At 41.1% G+C, this 21758-nt stretch overlaps 1 protein-coding gene across 1 annotated transcript in view; it reads left to right on the top strand.

Moving 5' to 3' along the window:
- Positions 1 to 21758, top strand: part of LOC143041663 (max dimerization protein 1-like) — a 165326-nt gene that overhangs the window by 62296 nt on the left and 81272 nt on the right. The window contains exon 2 of the mRNA XM_076213668.1: positions 3543 to 3639. Within this exon, the coding sequence (XP_076069783.1) occupies positions 3543 to 3639 (97 nt within the window). The remainder of the gene's footprint in view (positions 1 to 3542; positions 3640 to 21758) is intronic.

The raw sequence follows: 21758 nt of genomic DNA, 5'->3' as shown, positions 1-21758 counted from the left end.
AGTTGTAATATTGAGATAGATTACTTTCATTTTTTCTGTATGTTTATTGTGTCTCTCCTCTCATAATATCGTAGTGAGAAGGTTGTATTTTTTGGCATGACTTTCATGCAGTGACGCCAGCAGAGGTCATCATTCCTAGGTTGCTGTTATTTGCATTGATGTCTACAGGCTCTAGATCCTTTTCAGAGCTCTTCGCACTTTTCCTACTGAGCGACCTTCTTTTTCTTCCTTTCTTTCTTTTCTCCAATCGGGTAATGTTCCTCGGTCAGCTAGCTCATATTCGCTCTACGGGCGCCGAACATTATTGTTGCCAGCTCTATGTTAGTTATACTTAGGGTTGCCAACTCTGTTAAGCTACAATAAAGGACATTAAAACTTTTTTGATATTTATTTAAGTGGCTCATCATAATAGATGCCAATATTAAATGCAGTTCAAAATTACATTTCTCTTACCTAAATGAAAATACAAAAACAAGAATGAGAAGACATTTATTTTATCTTGATCAAAGGATTCTAATCTTTAAAACTATATTTGCCCTGGCTTTTTGCTACCTTCAGAAAATTTGTATCATCTTTGCTGTTTTTAGCAAATTCCAAACAACTATCTTTTATGTTAAAATGTATGAGAAGCTCATTCCTAATTCAACAGAGCATCAGTTCCTATCATATCGCCATTTAAATGACATTAAACTAAAAAGTCTCACAATAAGATGATGTTCCAGGATTTTATAGTACAAAATAAACTATTTTGAAAACATTGATACATTTAAAGTTCATAGATTTAGAAATGAAATATCACTTTCTGGTTGTTGTTTTTGAGCTTATGAAGAGTTCAAAGCTTTTGATAGTGTTGAAGTGTCTGAATTAATACTACTTCATCAAAAAGTTCATCCATCTTTAAGCTTTTCTTCTAGCTTCAAATGTTCTACTACTTCTACAAATTTCTGAAACTTTGGGAAATGAATGGCCTAAGAAGGGTTTGATAATTTGCCAAATGTTGAATTTCATTGAAATCTATTCTGTTTTTCCAAATATCTGTTAATAACATGAAATATTGGCACTACTATTACAAGTTTTCTCATAGATTTCACTATTCTTCTGATATAACAAATTAGAGCTCGATTTTGTGAAGGGTCTCATCATTACATTGTTGTATAATGCACCATATTTGTTTTGGTTCTTAATGAGTTTAGTTGATAGGCACCTCCTTTCTTTCTCTATTGTTTTTCTTTTCTTTTTTCTTGGTAGTGGTTCTCATGTTTAGTAACATAGTTTACTAATTTCTGGTTTTCCCAAAATGAGTGCCTTTTTTTTAACGGAAAATTGAGTTATACATAAAATGAGGCTAATTGTACACCCTGGTCTGCAGTCTGTTGCTCTGCATTTGGTATTGTGCAGAATGCAGAGTTGACAGAGTCTGCACTCTTACAAGAAGTAAACGCTTTTGCAATCATCACATTTTGAGAGCAGGAAATTGAACTACCATCAAACAATTTCAAAATAAAGGACAAATAGTGTCATTTCAAATTTCAATAAAGGACAAGGACAAGCAGAGTTGAATAAAGGACTGTCCTTTGAAATAAAGGACGGTTGGCAACCCTAGTTATACTTGGATGTTAGAAATATGATGAGGAGGGTGAGAAGTGATAAATTGTAGTGTTGGGGCATGTTGGAGATACAGGTCTCGGCTGAGACAGGTCGGATGATGGATGAAGTGGCCAGGATGCAAATAGTCATGACAGAATGAGGTGGTAGTAATTACAGTGAAAATATTCGAACGGTTGTGTGCACGCGGCGGCGGCGGCGTTGATAACGAGCAGCTCTGGCGGTGTGGTGCAGGTTAGGATGATGGATGGTGAAAAAGATGGTAGTGTGAGGTTGCATCACGAACGCACGCGGCAGAGCTGGTTGCGGTGAATGTAAAAGGTTTGGGCAGTGAGGGTTAAGGAGAGAATGCTGTGCTGCATTTATTGTGAGAATCTTGTTTGCATGGAGGGGTCTGAACGAGCAGGGAAAGTACTTACTGGGATGCATAGCAAAGTGAGGAATTCTTGTGGTTAAAATGATTTTGCTTGTTAATTCTTTTTGTTGCAAATGGAATTTTCCTTGGCTGAATGAAATGAACAGACGGCAGTCAAAGAAAATTTACAAAACCTGTGTACCAGTGAAAGGATTAAGCAAGACTTCCTCGAAAAAACAAAATCGCTTGTCGGCAAATGGGTGAAATGATGAATAAAGGGGGGATGCCTAGTGTTGCAAGCTTGTTATAAATCAACGTAATTAGATCACTCGAGTCTACATGTTATGTTCTTCCAATTCTTGTTATTTTGTATTTTTATTTCTTCACACTGATAATGTTAATTTCATTCGACAAGTTTACCTGTATTTTAGTAAATGTTGCCAACAGTAGACAGAAAATTCTCTCGAATTTAAAAAGTATTTCGTTAGGGTACCAGTCTTGTAGAGATAGCTTTTGTTAGTAGTTTCGAGTTTCTTATTCAATCCGTGACCACAATAATTTCAAACAGTTTGTCGGTCGTGGTGGATTTAATCCACTTGTGGCTTCTTGGACTTCATTATCGCCTCGTAAAAATGTACTCGGTTCAATCCCGCAAGGCTGCAGCCGATTGTCATTTGCTTGGGTTGTGTCTACATACAGGGTAAAGGTGACGTCTTTGGGGGGCAGCTATGCTCCTCGTGGCGTAAGTTCCACACTTCTAACAGAAAGAATTAGTTGTATCAGAAAGGCATCACTACCATCAACAGCAGCAGCAACAACAAGATCATCAACATAAATATCAATACCAATAGCACCACCACTCCCAGCACTACCACCACCAGTCCCACCACTACTTCTACTACCACCAGTACTACCGACACCAATATCACCAATACCACCGCCACTGGTATCTCCACTATTAGGACCACCACCACTATCTGACGGTCAGTCATAGCTTGCCTAACGACAGTAAGGAGACAGGAGTTATCATCCGGTCGAGTTCAGTAATTCTAGGGCCCGCTCTAGGCTCTAGAACCGGCGAGAATAATCAGTTTTTGGCCGAGCTGATGGTCATAAGTGTAAAGACTAAGTGACACTTGATGGGTATAAGTGTTAGTGATTAAGACTAAGTGACACTTAAGGTCACCTGATTGACTCATGTGTTCTAATATATTTAGTAAAGAAACCTTACCCTTATTTATTGAATGGTTACATCAGTGCCAGCACCACTGACAACACTTCCTCCAGTACCACGTTAACACAACCGTCAGTACCATCGCCATTATCACCACCTGCAACAACAACAATCTTGATATTTGTGGCACCACCCTTATCACCACAACTACTACTACCGCCACCAGCATCACCACCACCAACGCGACCATCACCGGTGTCATCACAAATTCACCACTACCACTTCCACTGGTACAACCACCACCAACGTCAACATTAACACTAATACCACCACCACCAACAACAACATCACCACTGACATCATGAGTGCCACCTGTAACTCATGCCTTCCTTTTCTTGTCCTTGGCAGAGATGGAGCACGGGTACGCGTCTTCAATGCCCATGCCGGAGGAATATTCACGCGCCACCAAGAGGACCCGGCCCAAGTCCAAAATGCAGAGTAATAGGTAAGATAACCCCTTCCAACCTCGAGCTCTTTTATGTAACTTCTTGTGATCACAGGTGCTCGAGATATTGTTGATCTGCGCATATGTCTGGCCAAGTTTCACTTGCCTGAGCATCTGTATTCATCTTGATTTGTATTTAGGTCCTCGATTGGTGTGCCTTTGAGCTCCTAAATAATGTAATGTAATTTTATACTCTCTTAGGGACCACTGATGAAAATTGTCTAGTAATATCAACTAACAATTTCATGTCTGTGGAACCCCTCTCCCAATCTGGAAATTTATAGCTATTAGGTACTTTTGTATAAAAAAAGTCTGCTAAACCATTTCACTATGGAGATAAACCTTAGCTGAATAAAGTAGTCGGGTATTAGAAAGCGTTGTGTCGCGTGCGCGTGTGTATGTAGATGGACAATGGACTACCTAATCAAGACCACCCGGTCGCGCGGTATCGGTGCTTGTCAGAGAAGAGGAGTCTGGAGAAAAATCAAAAGATAGTTGCCACTAAGTGCTTTAAGGGATATTTATCTTTTTATTTACTTTATTTATTTTTTTTTTTTTAGGTATACACTCTATGCACAATTTAACCGATATAAGTTTTAAGAGATTGGGTCGAAAACGAGGAAAAGTTCTACGTGTATGAAGGGAAGGTTTTCGTATAGTCTATTACATCATCCCGTCCTAATAAATGGGTGGGTGTGGAGGGACCCCGTCGGCCGGGCGCGCCTATCTTGGCAACCACCAGGGTTCATTCAGTGCAAGAGGCAGTCCCGTCTTTTCGTCCGGTACCGTGCCCGCGACGAATGATGGTTTTTGTCCTACGACTGCATCGCTGCACACGTTCCAATGAGGGATACATGTGTTGTTATTTGGTAGTAGTAGCATTATTGTTAGTATCTGGCTATAGAATCGCAGGAGGGGGGAGGGGGTGGGGGTTGCGGGAAATGTGCAAGATCGAGGTCGCCTCTTTGTTCATGCTAGGTGACTCATTTTCATTCAGTGTTCAGCACATCAAAATTTTCATAATTTCAATACCTGACAATTGACCACAGTGGAATGTTGTTTTAATATATATATATTAGAGATGTATCGGATGTCGAATTTCAGACATCCGCGGATGCGGATGTATATGCGAATGTCATTTTGCGGATGCAAATGTGAATGCGGATATCAGTCTCTACTAAAATGTGGATGCAAATGCGGATGCGGATATAAAAATATGACATCCGCGCGGATGCGGATGTTTTTACGTCAAACGTTCTCACCAAGAGGACCCCCCCCAAAAAAAAAAAAAAATCGGTGTCAGACCATGCAGACAGGAGAAGTAACAAATAAAAACAAGGTGGGAGAACCAAAATACTGCCAAATGAGTTCGAATGGTGTCTTAATAGTTGATACTTCTCTCTTTGAAAGTATTTAAGTCATAGGAAGACGTAAATACAGACACAGGAAGGGAGTTCCAGAGTATACTAGTGGAAGTAAAGTGGAAGTACTTTTTGTTACAATTATGTTTTATGACGAGTTTCAGCCACACATTTTGTGCGTTACCAGGATGCGGGATGTGGACCCAACTCGTCGTGCATCCCACCGACCACTTTCCCCAACCTCCACCCTTTTGAAAGTGGTTAACTATAAATCTATAACCAACTGATTGAACTGATACTATAAACACATATTTATTACTTAATATTTAAAGTTCAAGATGGGCAAGTTTCGTTTCAAAAACAGTAGCTTATCTACCTTTTCTGGTAAAAGCCGATTGCGCTTTGCGTCATATATCAAGCCAGCACTACTAAACAGCTGCTCACTAGGAACGCTACTTGGTGGACAGGAGAGATACTGGCAAGCTACCTTTGCCAAATCAGGGTAGACTGTCTTCATTGTCTTCCACTATTGCAAACTATCTTGACTTGTTCCACTTATTCTTTTCTCTCTGTGATATTTCTCAATATCTTTCATGAGTAAAGTTACTACAGACGGTTTTTCTGCTTCATCATCACTGCTGGAGGCAAGAATAGAGGTCATTGCTTCATCTAATGTTCCACAGGTGGTAGGTGTTTCACTCGTATCATCATCTCTTCGTTTCCTTCTTGGTTCTCCATCTTCCTTTTCTAGAATAGTCGTCTAACGAAGCTCCTCACATACTCTGGCAAGTGATGATTTTACTTGACCAGTGATGTGAGATGAAGAAAAAAAAATTACTCTTGTATCTTGGGTCAATATATGTTGCAGTTCTGTAAAGATATTCATTTTCAATTCAAGAAAATCTTTTCTCAACATAAGCTTGCATTGCTTCTTTCATGAAGTTTACTGCCTGTGTTGCTTTTCTGTTTTCATTTAACTCAATCACTGATTCTGGTTCATCTTCAGAGCTTGTATCTGAGGTGTGAGTTTCTTCAACAGGGTTAGAAACTACTGATGTGGTATGCTGAAGAGTGTGTTTTAAGGACTTTACAAGTTGAATCAATTCAGCTGCTGTTGATGTGGAGTCACTAAGTTTTTTTTTTATATCTTCATAAGGTTGTAAGGCTTATATACATTTATGCATAATCAACCACTCAATATTGCTGAGCTGTTTGATTTTGGAGTTGGTAGCAGCATACACACACAGAGATTCTTTTATTTCTAGTGTTCTTCTTAGCATGTATAAGGGGCTATTCCATCTTGTGGGTGTACCATGAATAACAGAGAGTTTAGGTACTTGCAGCCTGTCCTGAATCTTTTTAAGTTAATCTTGTGCCATAGTTGAGTGATGAAAGTGCGTAGCAATACTACGATTTTTTTTTATCATGTTTTCTATATCAAAATGTGATGATAACCCAGTTTTAGCAATCAGCTGTATTTTATGCACAGTACAATCCAAATTATTTACACCTGAGAGAAACAGAGCTTTTTTCATATTTGCTCCAGCATCACGCAGAACACAGTGCACATTTGTACGAGATATGCCCCACTTCATTAGCATATCATCAAACATTTTGGAAATATACTCTCCTGTATGTCGTTCTTCCAGTGGTTCAGCACCTAGCACAGAGTTTGTTCTTTCAAATTAAACTCAGTATTGAGACACCTGCTGAGCTATCTGACCTCATATCAGTTGCGAAGGAAAGTTTGTTGTCTTGCTTCACTTCATCAATTATTTCTTTTATTTTCTTGAAAACAGACTCACTACATATCATTGATGAATAGAAATTTCGCTGCTTTAGACTGTATAGTGGAGCAGCTTCAGTCATCAGTCTCATGAATCCTATGTCCTCAATATGACTGAAAGGCAAATCATCCATGACTAACATTTCTGCAATGCATTTATCCAGTTTCTTTGCCTTAGGGTTAGAAGCATCCCATAATTTTGGACTCTGAAAATACTCAGCAACATTCCTTTGCTTAGCACCTGTCTTTGCTTTTTGCAAAGGTGTTTTTTCTATATTGATTTTTTCTTCCAACTTCTTTGTCTCTTTTGCCATTAACTCTTCAAACTGTTCTTTATGCACTGATTTCAAGTGGTTTTTCAAAGATGTAGTTCTACGTCCCTTTTGTGAATAATCATTCTTGCACAACAGACACTGTGCTAAGTCACTTGACTTGCTCATAAAATATTTCCACACTTCACTGCTATGTGACGCCATTTTTCAGCTGCTGTAGCAGTCAGCACAGAACAATAAGGCTTTGTAAACTTGATTATAATATCCTTTTAAACCATCACTGGCAAACTGTATTATCAGCGAGGGGCAAGCAAGGAAGGAGCAGTTTGCCTTCGAAGGCAAACTCTTACCAAACTGATGACTTAGCTGCCAGTGTACTGTGTAGGACTTATGCTCAAAATGCCAGTTTACAACTTATGGATCAGTATTGTAAATTTTCGAGATGCTTAGCAAATGTGAAAAGAAAATTACTTTATTCTAATGCTTCATTGCATTAAATTCTGGCAAGAAATACATCGAAAAGCCCTCTATAACTGTAATAATGATAATGATAATAAAACAATAGCTAATATTACCCTTCCTCTATGAAAATCTTTTCATCGGCAACTCACTGTATCAGGGAAAACAGGCGACAACAGGAAGACTCGTGCGATAAGAAGAGCTCAGCGCTGCCGGTTTATATTTTTTAAATATTATTATTTGTATAATTATGGAAACATTCGCATTAAAAGTATTTAAGGAAGAAGCACTGAATTCTACCATGTGAAGTGGGAATAAGGTCAAAGACTACCATATACGACATTACTCAGCCACACGACACACACATTACAATCTCTCTCTCTCTCTCTCTCTCTCTCCAGCAGTAAGGCATCGGGGTGAAGGTGACAAGTAAGGGCGATAAGCCTCCTCTCTATCTCCCTCTTCACCCTCCTCACACACACACACACACACACACACACACACACACACACACACACACACACACACACACACACACACACACACACACACACACACACAAACACAGTGACTCACTCATTTGTCGTTACTAAGTATCTAACATTCCACCATTCACAGTTTGCAGTTTATTTACTATGTATTTGTACTTCATAGTCACTAAGTAAAATTCGCCCCCTTCTCCTGACCTTCCCCTAAATTCTAGACACATTACGTTGTGTAAGTTTGAAAGGAAATGAATCCGTGATATTATTTGCTTTAGTTTTACTAGATAATTAATTAGACACACATCAATAAATTTACTCCACATTTCTAAGCTCTGTCTGAGCTCTTAAGTCTGTAAGCACTAGGCAGTACTCTACTACTCTGCTAGTCTGTAACTGCGTGTCTATATATTACTGTATAATCTATAGCAGGGGTGTGCAACCTTTTTTCCCAAAGGGCCACAAGTCACAACTCTGTTGGTATGGAGGGCCACATAACCTTACTATTTCATGTTATTTACTACGATCGAAGACATATTATGTGAGATTATACTGAAAAATATAGATAATTAGTTTGTTACTGAATTGGGATAACAAAAGTAAGAATTGTCCGAAACAATTGTATTTTCCTTACTATAAATGAGCAAATGAAAGGCTACCGTACCATACTATTATAACGTACAAACGTAAATAATTACTTAATATTGGTTAACTGGGATCATTAACATAAGAATTAGAGTTAGACTTACAGTACCGGTAATCACAAATCAACCACAACAAATGAAGTCACAACGGAGACTGGTTAGGCAGCGGTACTGACAGGCGGGAACACACGTACCATACAGTACGTGAATCAAAGGATTACAAAGGCGGAGCATGCCGACAGGAGACCTTCTGGTCCATATCTAGGTAGGATGCGAAAAAAAATCATAGTAATAATGAAATAATAAATAAAAACTATAATAATGTAAATAACAAATATAATACATAAATGCATAGGTATAGTTAAATAATAAACAAACAGGTAAATAGTAAATAATAATAAATTAACATATAACTAATAATAAATGAAGATCAGACTGACAAATGATAACAAAACAAAAACAAATAATATAAAATAAATTATAACCATTACAGCATCTTGCTTAGGTGTTTATCTAAATGATTCTTAAAGTTTCGAACTGAACTACATTGCACTACCTGTGCAGGAAGTTTATTCCATTCATTAACTACACGGTTAGCAAAGTTGTTTCTGCCTACTTCCATATTGAATCTATTTTCGGACAGTTTGAGACCATTGTTTCTTGTCTGATTCTCATTCAATGTGAAAATTTTGTCATTTTTGATGTCAATTCCCTTTAGAATTTTAAATACCTGTATCAAGTGACCTCTGAGTCTACGCTTTTTTAGGGCAAACAGATTCATATGTTTTAGTCGATTTTCGTATGATTTATTTTTGATATTTAGAATCAGTTTTGTGGCTCGCCGTTGTACTTTTTCCAGTCTGTCAATGTCTTTAATGAGATTCGGTGACCATACGGAAACAGCATATTCCAAATGTGGACGAACTAACGATTTATATAGCTTGTTAATAAGTGATGGACTTTTGAAATCAAAAGATCGCGCAAGTCCATCACTCATTAGCAAGCTATATAAATCGTTAGTTCGTCCACATTTGGTATATGCTGTTTCCGTATGGTCACCGAATCTCATTAAAGAAATTGACAGACTGGAAAAAGGACAACGGCGAGCCAGACTCATAGACAGATAGCCAAGGATCACTTAATCTAATAATTAAAAATTCCAAGTAATATGTTATTTTCTGCTCTAATATAATTAAAATCTGTACCTTAGTGAACGAAATAGAAAAAAATATGGTGAAATTGGTACACAAGAATATGAATTTAGTCAAACTTTCGGTGGGCTCTAATTGGTAACACACTCTTTCTCTCTCTCTCTCTCTCTGAGGGGCGCACTATAACTTATCTATTTTTAGGAAAAAGGGCCGCAATGATAGCCTTTGAGGGCCACATGCGGCCCTTAGCCGCAGGTTGCACAGGGCTGATCTATAGGTTGTGCAATACACAAAACACATCCGCATCCACACATCCTTTGTAGAGTGCGGATGCGGATGCGGATGTATGTTTCACCACAAATGCGGATGCGGATGCGGAGGCGGATGTTCAGTTTATCACAACTACGGATGCGGATGCGGATGTGAATTATTATGCGGATGTTCCGCGGATGCGGATGTGAATTAATAGGCGGATGCGGATATCCGATACATCTCTACTATGTATATATGTATATATATATATATATATATATATATATATATATATATATATATATATATATGTGTGTGTGTGTGTGTGTGTGTGTGTGTGTGTGTGTGTGTGTGTGTGTGTGTGTGTGTGTGTATGTGTGTGTGTGCGTGCAGATGATTTACGATAATGTACGTCCGTACGAAAAGTAGCAAAACTGTGAAGTTAGAGGTGAGATCTTAAAAGGCCTGGATGAAGTATGCGACCCAAAAATGCAGAAAGGTATTGGATGATGCAATGAGAAACTACGTGAAGAAAAGAGGACTGAGAATCGTCTGATGAGAAGAATTTCAGTTGGAGCTAAAACAGTATATACCTGCACGCATACGAGCGCATATGCGGTGGTGTCAAGACATGGCTGGGAGCGGCATACGGAGGTAAGGGCGCAGCGCCCCCATCTCCGCCACGGACGGTCTCCCAGGGCTCCCCTGCTGTTCGTGTGCTCTACTTCAGAAGTGGGGTGAGAGCTTTCTCATAATCTTGGAGTGATCCGAGCTTCCGTAATCCATATGTACTTTCGTTCGGGACATCACTTATGTGTAACCCGTCTTAACACACAACTCCTCTCAACAAGTAGAATGGGGTTTTATATTCCATTCACTTGGACACATGTAACATACTTCACATGACCCTTATTTTATAAGCTGGGACTTAACGCATGTCCCACGTCCCTAATGTCATATTTCTTTCACGGTATCAACAGGACTCCGCGCTCTACAATATGTGCACCACAGGACGTCCCCTCATCGCTCGACTTCCTCACGTCGACATACGAGTAAACGTGTACCTGAGCAACGTTCTACACCACTTATCACGCTGGACGAGACTCATATTCTTCATTCAGATCACTCCGTTTATGCCTGTACATATTTAAAAAATAATCGGGAATGATGGAGGCACAGAGACGATACCCTACAAGCCTACCTCTTATCCTGTGTAATACAGTGAGGTAAAATAAATTATACCACACAGGGCAGGTCTTCACCTTGCCTTTCCATTTCTACGATATCTGTTCAGTAAATTGGGTCCCCACTCCAGTTTGGGCACATGGCAGGACATATTCCTGTACATATTCCCACCCTTCTGTCGTGATGGTGGTTACTGGTTGAGATGAAGTAGTTGATGTCCCTCATCGCCAGAGAGTAATTTGACCCATACCACATGGTTGGGCCTGTGGACAGTAATCATATCTTTGCGCTCTTACCAGAGAGTCATTTTTAGGATGACCTACGGTGACCCACAAACTCCGTCAGCGCACCCTGGAGGCGTTTCCCATCTTGTAAGGGAGATGGTCAAGTCGAAACCCACACCCATCCAAAACTCGTTCATCATTCCTATCGTAGCACCTCGTGGATCAAGGTCATCCCTGTTGCCCACTATACCGCTCGGGGTGTATGAAGTCTTAACTCTGGTTCTTAGTGCATAAGTGCCCAGATATATGGGCGGTCAGTTTACATGGGCATCTTTATTATTGCATGTGTGGGGGGGGGGGAGGATCGGGTTTTCCTAAGTTTCTTTAGAAAAAAAGGCCCAGGAAATTAGATTTAATTTGCTCGGTATCCCTCCTGAGTGTGGCAGTATTTTGCAGAATTTAAATCCAACTCTTCTCACACAGTTTTACCACAACTGGACTTCGTGTCTTATTCTATTTCGCGTTTGTATCCTTCCACAAGGGGCACCGCTAACTAGTCTGTAGGAATACAACACTTCCACTTCAGTGACGTATTTTTCTCTTCGTTAAATGGCGTTCCAAATAGTGTAGATCTCTTTACTAATTTTTATTTTCTCACACCGAACACCGTGCCGTTTCAGTAGACATTTGGGATATGCTATTTCCGTATGGTCACCGAATCTCATTAAAGACATTGACAGACTGGAAAAAGTACAACGGCGAGCCACAAAACAGATTCCAAATATCAAAAATAAATCATACGAAAATCGACTAAAACATACGAATCTGTTTGCCCTAAAAAAAAAGCGTAGACTCAGAGGTGACTTGATACAGGTATTTAAAATTCTAAAGTGAATTGACAACATCAAAAGTGACCAAATTTTCACATTGAATGAGAATCAGACAAGAAACAATGGTCTTAAACTGTTCGGAAATAGATTCGATTTGGAAGTAGGTAGAAACAACTTTGCCAACCGTGTAGTTAATGAATGGAATAAACTTCCTGCAATGTAGTTCAGTTCGAAGCTTTAAGAATCATTTAGATAAACACCTAAGCAAGATGCTGTAATGGTTATAATTTATTTTATATTATTTGTTTTTTGTTTTGTTATCATTTGTCTGATTTTCATTTATTATTAGTTATATGTCAATTTATCATTATTTACTATTTACCTGTTTGTTTATTATTTAACTATACCTATGCATTTATTTATGTATTTTATTTGTTATTTACATTATTATAGTTTTTATTTATTATTTTATTATTATGATTTTTTTCGCATCCGACCTAGATATGGACCAAAAGGTCTCCTGTCGGCATGCTCCGCCTTTGTAATCCTTTGTAATTTCCCACATGATGCAGGGCCCCATTCACCTGTCTTTACTCCTTTTCCCAGAAGTGGGTCTCTCACTTCTCCCATTTTCCGCGGGACCTCCCGTATGCGCACTGGGTTGCTGTTTCATGTCGACCTTTCTTCCTTCAGGCCTCAGTTTCCAGCAACTTTATGTTTCACTTTTTATTGATTTGTCCAGGCGCTTTGAGCTTTACGGCGGCGCTCTATTCAGCTCTCTCTCGCGGAAGTGTCCTCCCACTGCAGATTCCATTTCCGTGTATTTACACACACACACACACACACACACACACACACACACACACACACACACACACACACACACACACACACACACACACACACACACACACACACACACACACACACACACACACACACACACACACACACATACACACGTGTGTGTGTGTGTGTGTGTGTGTAATTGTTACGTCGAGTTTCGCTGATTGGAACCGGCAACCCCTTGTAAGAAATATAGCTTAAGTTAGTAGATACCAAGAGCTTTTCGGAGCTGCAAGACGGATGTCAGGTAGAATAATCTCCGTACTGTCAGTCTTTTCAAAGGCCGTCAGCCTCATCAAGAGGCTGAGCCCTAAGGGTCTGACTCTCAGTCACCGGACCGTGATGAAGATATTTCTTTATCAAGTTTGTAGTTCATTTTTTTTTTTTTTTACATAAGGACAGCTGACAACCAGTGACTTCTCCGCTCGTACCACTAGAAGCCGGCGACATTAAAAGTTTCAGTGTTTCTTTCCAGAGACGTCTATGGAAGGGCAATGAGTTGCCAGCTACTGTGGGGCTGCGGATTTCCAGCTAGTAAAAATCGAGGCCACATTAATTGTTATTATTGTTACTTTTCTTCTTCTTATCATTATCACTATTATTATCATTATCGCCAATAATTTCACATTCTGGAAACCCACAGTGCCACAACGACTGCCAAACTCCTTGCGCCCTCCCTGTATAGATCTCTTTTGGAAAGAAACGTTGAATTGTTCTGTGTGTGTGTGTGTGTGTGTGTGTGTGTGTGTGTGTGTGTGTGTGTGTGTGTGTATGTGTGTGTATGTGTGTGTGTGTGTGTATGTGTATATGTCTATGTGTGTATGTATGTATGTATGTATGTATGTATGTATGTGTGTATGTATGTATGTATGTATGTATGTATGTATGTATGTATGTATGTATGTATGTATTTATGTATGTACACCTGTATATTGTTGCCTCAATTTTCACTGATTGGAAAACCGCCGCCCCACAGATCTCTCTGTGAACTAACTTTGGACTATTGTCTAAAGTTGAGTTGTGTTAGTGTGGGATTGTTTCTATATCACCAGTTGAAAATAAGAGGGGAGCAATTGCTGGTTGTCAGCTCACCTCATATGAGATGTTGGGGTTGATGCTGTTAAAGTGGATAGAGATTTTTGGCCGAATCGGAGACAGAGTGCCAGAGAGTTGACGGATTTTGAAAATGGGCAGAAGAACCAACATGGACAAGTACCCCCATTGGTCCCTGCATGTGTCGTGTGTATGTGTGCATATGTTTATGAGTGTATGTATATGTTTTTTTCTACAGTTGGGCCACAATGTGAGGGACTAAATAGAAAATGCGTGCCTGTTGATTAGTAATTACGTTTTTCTTTAGAGGGTACACATTTCTCTCTCATGATGATAGCTGGATAGAATCGAATTATAATCCATCATCCAGCAAGAATCATTTGGTATTTATTGTAAACTTGTGCGCAGTACCCGAGCCGACTCATGTTGCCGGGTTTGCCAAATGCTGGCGCCACATGTGGATGCGTCTTTAGGTAAACAAGCACACACACGCGCGCGCGCGCGCGTACACACGAACTTGCGAACACGAATTGAGGACCCCTAACAAAATGCACATTCCCATACCCAGCTGACACTCGCTCAACTTATATTGATCTCCTTCCTGAGGACTACATGTTCCTCAGCAGTATCACGCAATGTCACAAAAATGGGACACTTCCACAGACCAAAGTGTCTACGAGAGAATATCTGCTGCATGGAGTTGCGGTCTGCGTTTCAGAGCACGCATTATACGTGTACAAATGTGTGGTCTGAGTGGCATAGCGTGTGGTCATGATAGCTGAGCATAAGTTGAAGAGAGAAGAAAAAGAGATGACGTGTGTAAAGAATGCTATACGATGAACGTGGGGGAATGCAACCTTTGGTAGATAGCATGCGCTGTTCCTGAGGAACCATGTCTTTGTGAAGGGAAATGTGTTCTTTACGGAAGAGAGCTCGTAAATTTTGCCGGGGAAGCCTCGAGTTCGTGCGAAAGACGGGCAGCGCACGACCCTCTCCATCTGGAAACGTGTGCAGGTTGTAGAAAAAGAGTTTTCGAGGAGCTGGACAAGCTGAAGAGTGAATGTAAACGGAACGGTTGCTTAGGCCCCAAGCGTCACGCTTGTCACCTTATCTAATCGTTTATCTGGCCGAGAACGAAACAGCTGCTGGTGGCTCTTCATTTAAATTCGCTTTGCTCGCAGAGATTTGTGGGAGGCAAATGAGAGTGCGGGGACAAGTGTTGCGAAAGGATCAATCACTAAAGAACAGATACATAGCGAACCTTAATTTTTTGTTTCCGTCCAAGAAACCGACAGAATTTACCCTATCTCGCTTCCAACATTTAAAAGTTGTTTGACATAGAATGGGAATTGGTGGTTAGATTAGGTGGAGGATAGGGAGGGTGGTTGGAAATTCCCATAACGTCTGCGAAACGTTTTTACTGTTCGAAGATTGTCATGTGACAGCGGAGAACGTTCGAGTTGATAAGAAAGAAGATATAGAGAAGGTCGAGTGAGTGTATGTGTGTGTGTGTGTGTGTGTGTGTGTGTGTGTGTGTGTGTGTGTGTGTGTGTGTGTGTGTGTGTGTGTGTGTGTGTGTGTGTGTGTGTGTGTGTGTGAGAGAGAGAGAGAGAGAGAGAGAGAGAGAGAGAGAGAGAGAATTGAATTATGGAATAGGGGATAAGGAATATGAGAGAAGAGGATTTGTTTAATGTAACCTGAGGTACATTGAAAGTGGCAAGAAGGGAACAACTGGTGATGTCATTGTTACAGCGAGAAAGTGAAAAAAGGACTAGAAAGAATATTCCTCCCATAAAGATCAGGACTTGGCGAGCGATTAGTTTCTTACAGTGTGTTATAATTAGAGAGAAAATCCTTTGCATAGGCCATAGGGAAAGGTTAGCTTTCATGTCGAAATGAATTTGGGATAGTGGTGCAGATCTCGTGAGTAAAGTGGGGAGCAGGGTACAGCGAGAAGAGCTGAGAAGCTGAGTGAGAATAATGTATTTGTCATGACTTACGAGAGGATGTTGGAAAGGTGACCTTTGTGGTAACAAGGGATGGGTATGCCGGCCGCGGCCTCTGGGACTGCTGAAGGGGAAACTAACGGGGCGGGGACGGCTTTGGTGACGAGAAGAGATCTGGGTCGTGGGTCGTGATGGATGAAGGTGGTTATGGAAGATGAAGATATATCCCCAACAGAAATATTGTTAGTAACATGATCAAAATTCAGTAATAAAAACCAATTATATTTTAGAAAAGGCGCATAAGAATACGGAGGGAGTTGCGGTGAAGGAAGGGAAGACCGTCTGAGGCGAGGAACATGATGACAGTTGAGTCAATGAATTCCCAGAGATCCACCCACGAATAGTTCGATATTGCTGGCACTTCGGCCAGACGTGTCTGCTGGAGAAGAAAACAAGGGAGGGCGGGGGAGGGAGTTCAATATGGTTGGCATTAAACCGGTGAGTCAGAGCATTGCTCCTTATCGGAGAGTTCAAGGTCATGGGGCGTTATGTCACACGTCACCATCAGAAATGCATCGATAAGATTTAGTGGATACGGCAGCAAGTGATAAGACAGTTGCGCCCTGCGAGATGAATGTGTGTGTGTGTGTGTGTGTGTGTGTGTGTGTGTGTGTGTGTGTGTGTGTGTGTGTGTGTGTGTGTGTGTGTGTGTGTGTGTGTGTGTGTGTGTGTGTGTGCGTGTGTGTGTTTGTTTGTGTGTGTGTGTGTGTGTGTGTGTGTGTGTGTGTGTGTGTGTGTGTGTGTGTGTGTGTGTGTGTGTGTGTATCTACCTAGTTGTATTTTACGGGAAGAGAGATTATGTTCGTAATGACCCACTTTTGTATATTTCAGCATCCAGTTTGATCTTAAATTCTTTATAGTTTTTGCACTCACTGTTTCCTCACTCAGTTTGTGTGTGTATGCGCGTGTCAATGATATATATATATATATATATATATATATATATATATATATATATATATATATATATATATATATATATATATAGAGAGAGAGAGAGAGAGAGAGAGAGAGAGAGATTAATGATGGTCTTGGACCACATGCTGGACTCGTGAGGGACAGGTATTATTTTTCCGCGACCTTACATCATGGATTAGGCAAACCTGGATCGGAAACCCGCCGCATTTTGCCGACCACCACCGCCTATCATAGTGGCGGCAGTGGGAAGCAGAGATAGCCAGGGCAAGGGACTCCTCTAATAAACGTACAAACCAATGGGGCATAACGACTTCTTTTCTGCATCCCTTGTGTTAGCGATTTTGTCTTGGAATGTGCTACAGGGGTGATGAGGAAGTAATGGCAGTAAGGCTCGTAGCAGAGAGACTACGAGCGTTCAGAGGGGGAGGAGCGAGGGGCATCAATTGTTGCCAGTTGTGGCGCGTTTGAACTTGTAGCTGCATGTGTGGGTTACATTATCTCGTTGTGCTGTTCAACTGCGTCAGTGTTGGTTTCACCCTCTAACCGGAAACATGGATTTCTCGAAAGGTTGCGGGTTCTACACTTTCATTAAGGTGGAAACTGGGGAAAAAAACAACGGAGATCAGAGGGTAAATATTACAAGGTTTTCCCGAATCTACTCCATCACTGTTTCCTGCTGTATTCGAATTTTCGCAGCCGAAAAACTCAGCTTCAAGATGATCATCGCTCTGGCCTCCCTCGGACATCCGTGACCGAAGCAACAACGGTTGTGCGCGGGCCATCATTGACGAAGATCGAACTGTTACTCTTCGATTCCTATCCTTGGATCTTGGTGTCAGTTATGGGAGTGCACATGACATCGTGCATGAGCAATTAGGGCTGAAAAAGAAGTGTGCTCGATGGATACTCCATTTGTTAACGGAAGAGCAGAAGAGCGATATATATATATATATATATATATATATATATATATGTATGTTTATGTGTGTGTGTGTGTGTGTGTGTGTGTGTGAGTGTGTTTTGTTTTTTTGCGCAGTGGTTCCTTGACACGCAATTTATTTTAAATGTTACTCAAGGGTAAAAAGGTTGAGAAACGCTGATCTAGATGGTGGTTCGGGGCTACCCAAATCAACAGGGGACGGCAGCAAGGGAATCTTTCGGTATTAAATCCCGAGCTCCGAGAAAAGCTATCTTGCCTAGTCACCCCGCTGAGTGGTTGACGGTTGAAATGTTAAAATATAATAATGATAATAATAGCGCTACTGGATATTAATTTATTATCCAGGAAGACATCCATACGAAACTACAGTAGGTAAAGAGCAAAAGGAAAATATTTCAGTTATATTAGCTGAGGGAGAAAGTGGAAGACGCATTTTAATATTTTTTTCAGTAGATTAGTATGGATGTCTGAAGGTAATTTTGCCTTGTGTGAACGCTTTTAATGTTCTCACCTTTTCCCCATCGATTACTTTCGAGTTTTCATTTATCGGTCGCTGTCCGAGTACGAATTCGAGGAAGGCTCGGGTTGAGTTGCCAACTAGGAGTGACAGAATATGTCCCCGGCGCGTTGGTCGACTGTGAAGTCCTTTCCATAGTAGATTCTTGAGCAGAGCATATACTTCAGGTACGTTTTGCTCGTTGCGATTATTAGCCTAATACCATTGCCAGTGGCAGGTGACGCGTATCATACCTGACATATACACGCGTTGGTAGGTTCGATTAAAATGGTCAGCCTCGTATTTTGCAGCTCGAAGCAAAACAGTCCCATTCAAAAACAAAGAATTAAGTGTTCTACACAATCGTTTGACCGTCATTACCGAGCAAAACGTACCTTTACAGGACGCCATCGTGGTCTGCCAATCCATTTCATACAAAATTGTCCTCTTCAGTCCATCAGAGGCAACATTTTGAAGGCTGGCACCAATCACATAGAAATGTAATACTATTTCGGTTTTTCTTTGATATATCACAGACAGGAAGACACTTCGTATGGTAATATCTTTCCGGAGTACGTGGATCTTGCATTGCTATGTGTATTCATTCCGATGGCTGGTCATTACCCTTAGGATTAGATAAGGAATCGAGATTAGAAAGTTAAACAAAGCACTGACGTGTTCGTCTGGTCGATTGGTATTCACATTATTGTAGTGGTTCAGTATTTTAGCCACAATTATTTTTGCCTATCGGGAAAAGTGACTGTGTCATTTGACGGAACAATTAGTGTTATATAGTGTCAGTTATACCCAAGTGTGTAGGTCTTTCTTGTTTCAACCTCAGCCTCACGTTCTTGTTCTGATGACACTCCTGAGTCACGGGAAAGTGTTGTGAGTAGGGGGGAGGGGGGTAATGACGTCGCATCGTACCACTACTCCCTACCCCTACCCCTCCCTCACTACGGCGCTGTCGCACTACCTCTTTCGAACCGTTATCGCTGAGAAAATATTTTGTCCACAATAACTGCGCTTCTACCCACGGGGATGGCAACACACTGATGAGTTTTTTGTCATAAAAGTAATTAATGTGAGATAAGGAGGGTGGCAGAACGGAGTGATAGTGAAGTACAAAGTGATCAGAATTCTTTTTGAGTGATTAGTCTCCAGTCATAAAAGAATGCGGAGTGACTTGGTCCATGGGGATGTCATTAAAGTTCCTAGAATATCTACCCCATAAAATATGCATTTAATACCTTATACGGGGCACAGGGAAAATTGTCCTCTCTCGTTTGGGTCGTGGACCTGAAATACTGCATTTTTTATGTTTATGTCTTTACTGTTGAGGATGCAGGGACGTATTTTCTTGTCACATTTCGTGCGCCTATTGTACATGCAGAATAGGTTTTTGCGGTCAAAAGTTTTGACTCACTTTATGGGTTTCGCTATGCAAATATAACATTTATTGCTGACCCGTTGACAAACATCCTATGCGAGGGCTTTATACTTGAAAGTAGTGAGTTCCAAACAAGAGCTGGGGGCGTATGAGATCTCACAAGGGGGAAGAGTGAGGGCTGGTCTCTGCTCTTTATGAAGGGCATGCTTGAAAACTTGATTTAGATCCTGAGATTCCCATTTCCCCTTGGGAATCAATGGCCCGTCCTCACAGCCATTTTTTTTCATTTGCCTTTTTCAGTGAATATACACACATGGTACTGTTTTCTCATGCACATGGTGGATTGAGGGAGCGGGAGGGGGGAAGGTCATGCATATGAGGTTGACCAAAGGTGGAGGCGGTGCGTCAAATGTATCGCACACGGTGACAAACACGGATGGAATGGCGCAAGACTACTGCGGCTGTCCGCCTTTATTGATGTTGGACACATGGACTTCGGCTACATCTGTCATAGTTTCAACTCCCACTTCATCCCGGCAACTCCTATATTTCCCAGCCCTTCATTTCATGTCTCGGCAAAGCTTGAACCTGGACTTTATTGAGGGAACATGTAGCTTAGGAGGCATAGGAAAGCTTTGTTGCACGCCATTCCCGATCATGCTGCCAGCCCGTTCCTCATTTCACTAACTCTTTACGTCCATTGTATTTTGCCTTTAGACTTTCCTCGTCCCTCTGATTTCCCCACGTGGTCCTTCCCTCCCTTTCTCCATTCGCTGTTAGGCCTAACGACCATGGAGTTGCTCACAAATCCGCAATTGCCAGCGGTGAAGTATCAGGTGAGCGTCTGTAGAGGACGCTTACGAGTAAATTTCTGCTGTCTGATGGCCTGCATCGGGCTGGCTTGACCCTCTGTGATGCAATACAGGGTACTCCCCTTTCGAGCATAATGCAAATCGCTGCAGATTTGTGCAAGGACGGACGCGCAGGCGCAAACGGTGCAAGCTCAGCTGCCTCAGGACTCGCCCTCTCCGCGCTGCTGGACGCACAATATACTAACTCCCTCCTTCGTTCCATTCGTTCTCTCTTTCTCTCTCGTTCTGTGTCCATGTACGAGAAACAAGGGATATGTAAGCTATAAATGAATATGTACATTAATCTGTGTTAAAATATTGAGATTTCCTTATAGAACAGATTTTGTGTGTACTTAAAGCATACTAGAAGTCAAGTGGTGGGACATCACAGTTCAGTAAACGTAAAACTAAATAGAGTATTTTATAGGTTCACACACACACACACACACACACACACACACACACACACACACACACACACACACACACACACACACACACACACACACACGCGCGCGCGCACGCACACACGCACGCACGCACACACACACACACACACACACACACACACACACACACACACACACACACAGACACACACACACGACTCGCTAGCGCGGCGGTAGCGTTCCAGGCCGCCTCTACGGCGGTCCGGGTTCGAATCTCGTCCAGTGTTGAAGTAATTTCAGTATAGCTTCGCTGCGAGTCGTTACTCCAACTCTCGTGGGTGAGGAGTTGTGTGTGTGTGTGTGTAAGGTCTTAGTATTACTCATAGATTGGTCGTATATGAACTCTTGAGCTCTCATTTGGGAGGGAAATAGCTGTCGATCACGAGTTCAACACGCGATCCAAGACCATGATGAATCACAAAAACGGCAAACTATTTGAAATGGGAAAAAATCATCACTTGATGAAGAAAAAAAAAATAGAAAAAATAATGTGGGAGTACAAATCACAGATAATTTATGTATTA

This window comes from Oratosquilla oratoria, chromosome 31 (genome assembly GCF_046742065.1).
Source record: "Oratosquilla oratoria isolate Oo_2021 chromosome 31, ASM4674206v1, whole genome shotgun sequence".
NCBI classification, from domain to species: domain Eukaryota; kingdom Metazoa; phylum Arthropoda; class Malacostraca; order Stomatopoda; family Squillidae; genus Oratosquilla; species Oratosquilla oratoria.
This window is presented reverse-complemented; position numbering and strand designations above follow the sequence as displayed.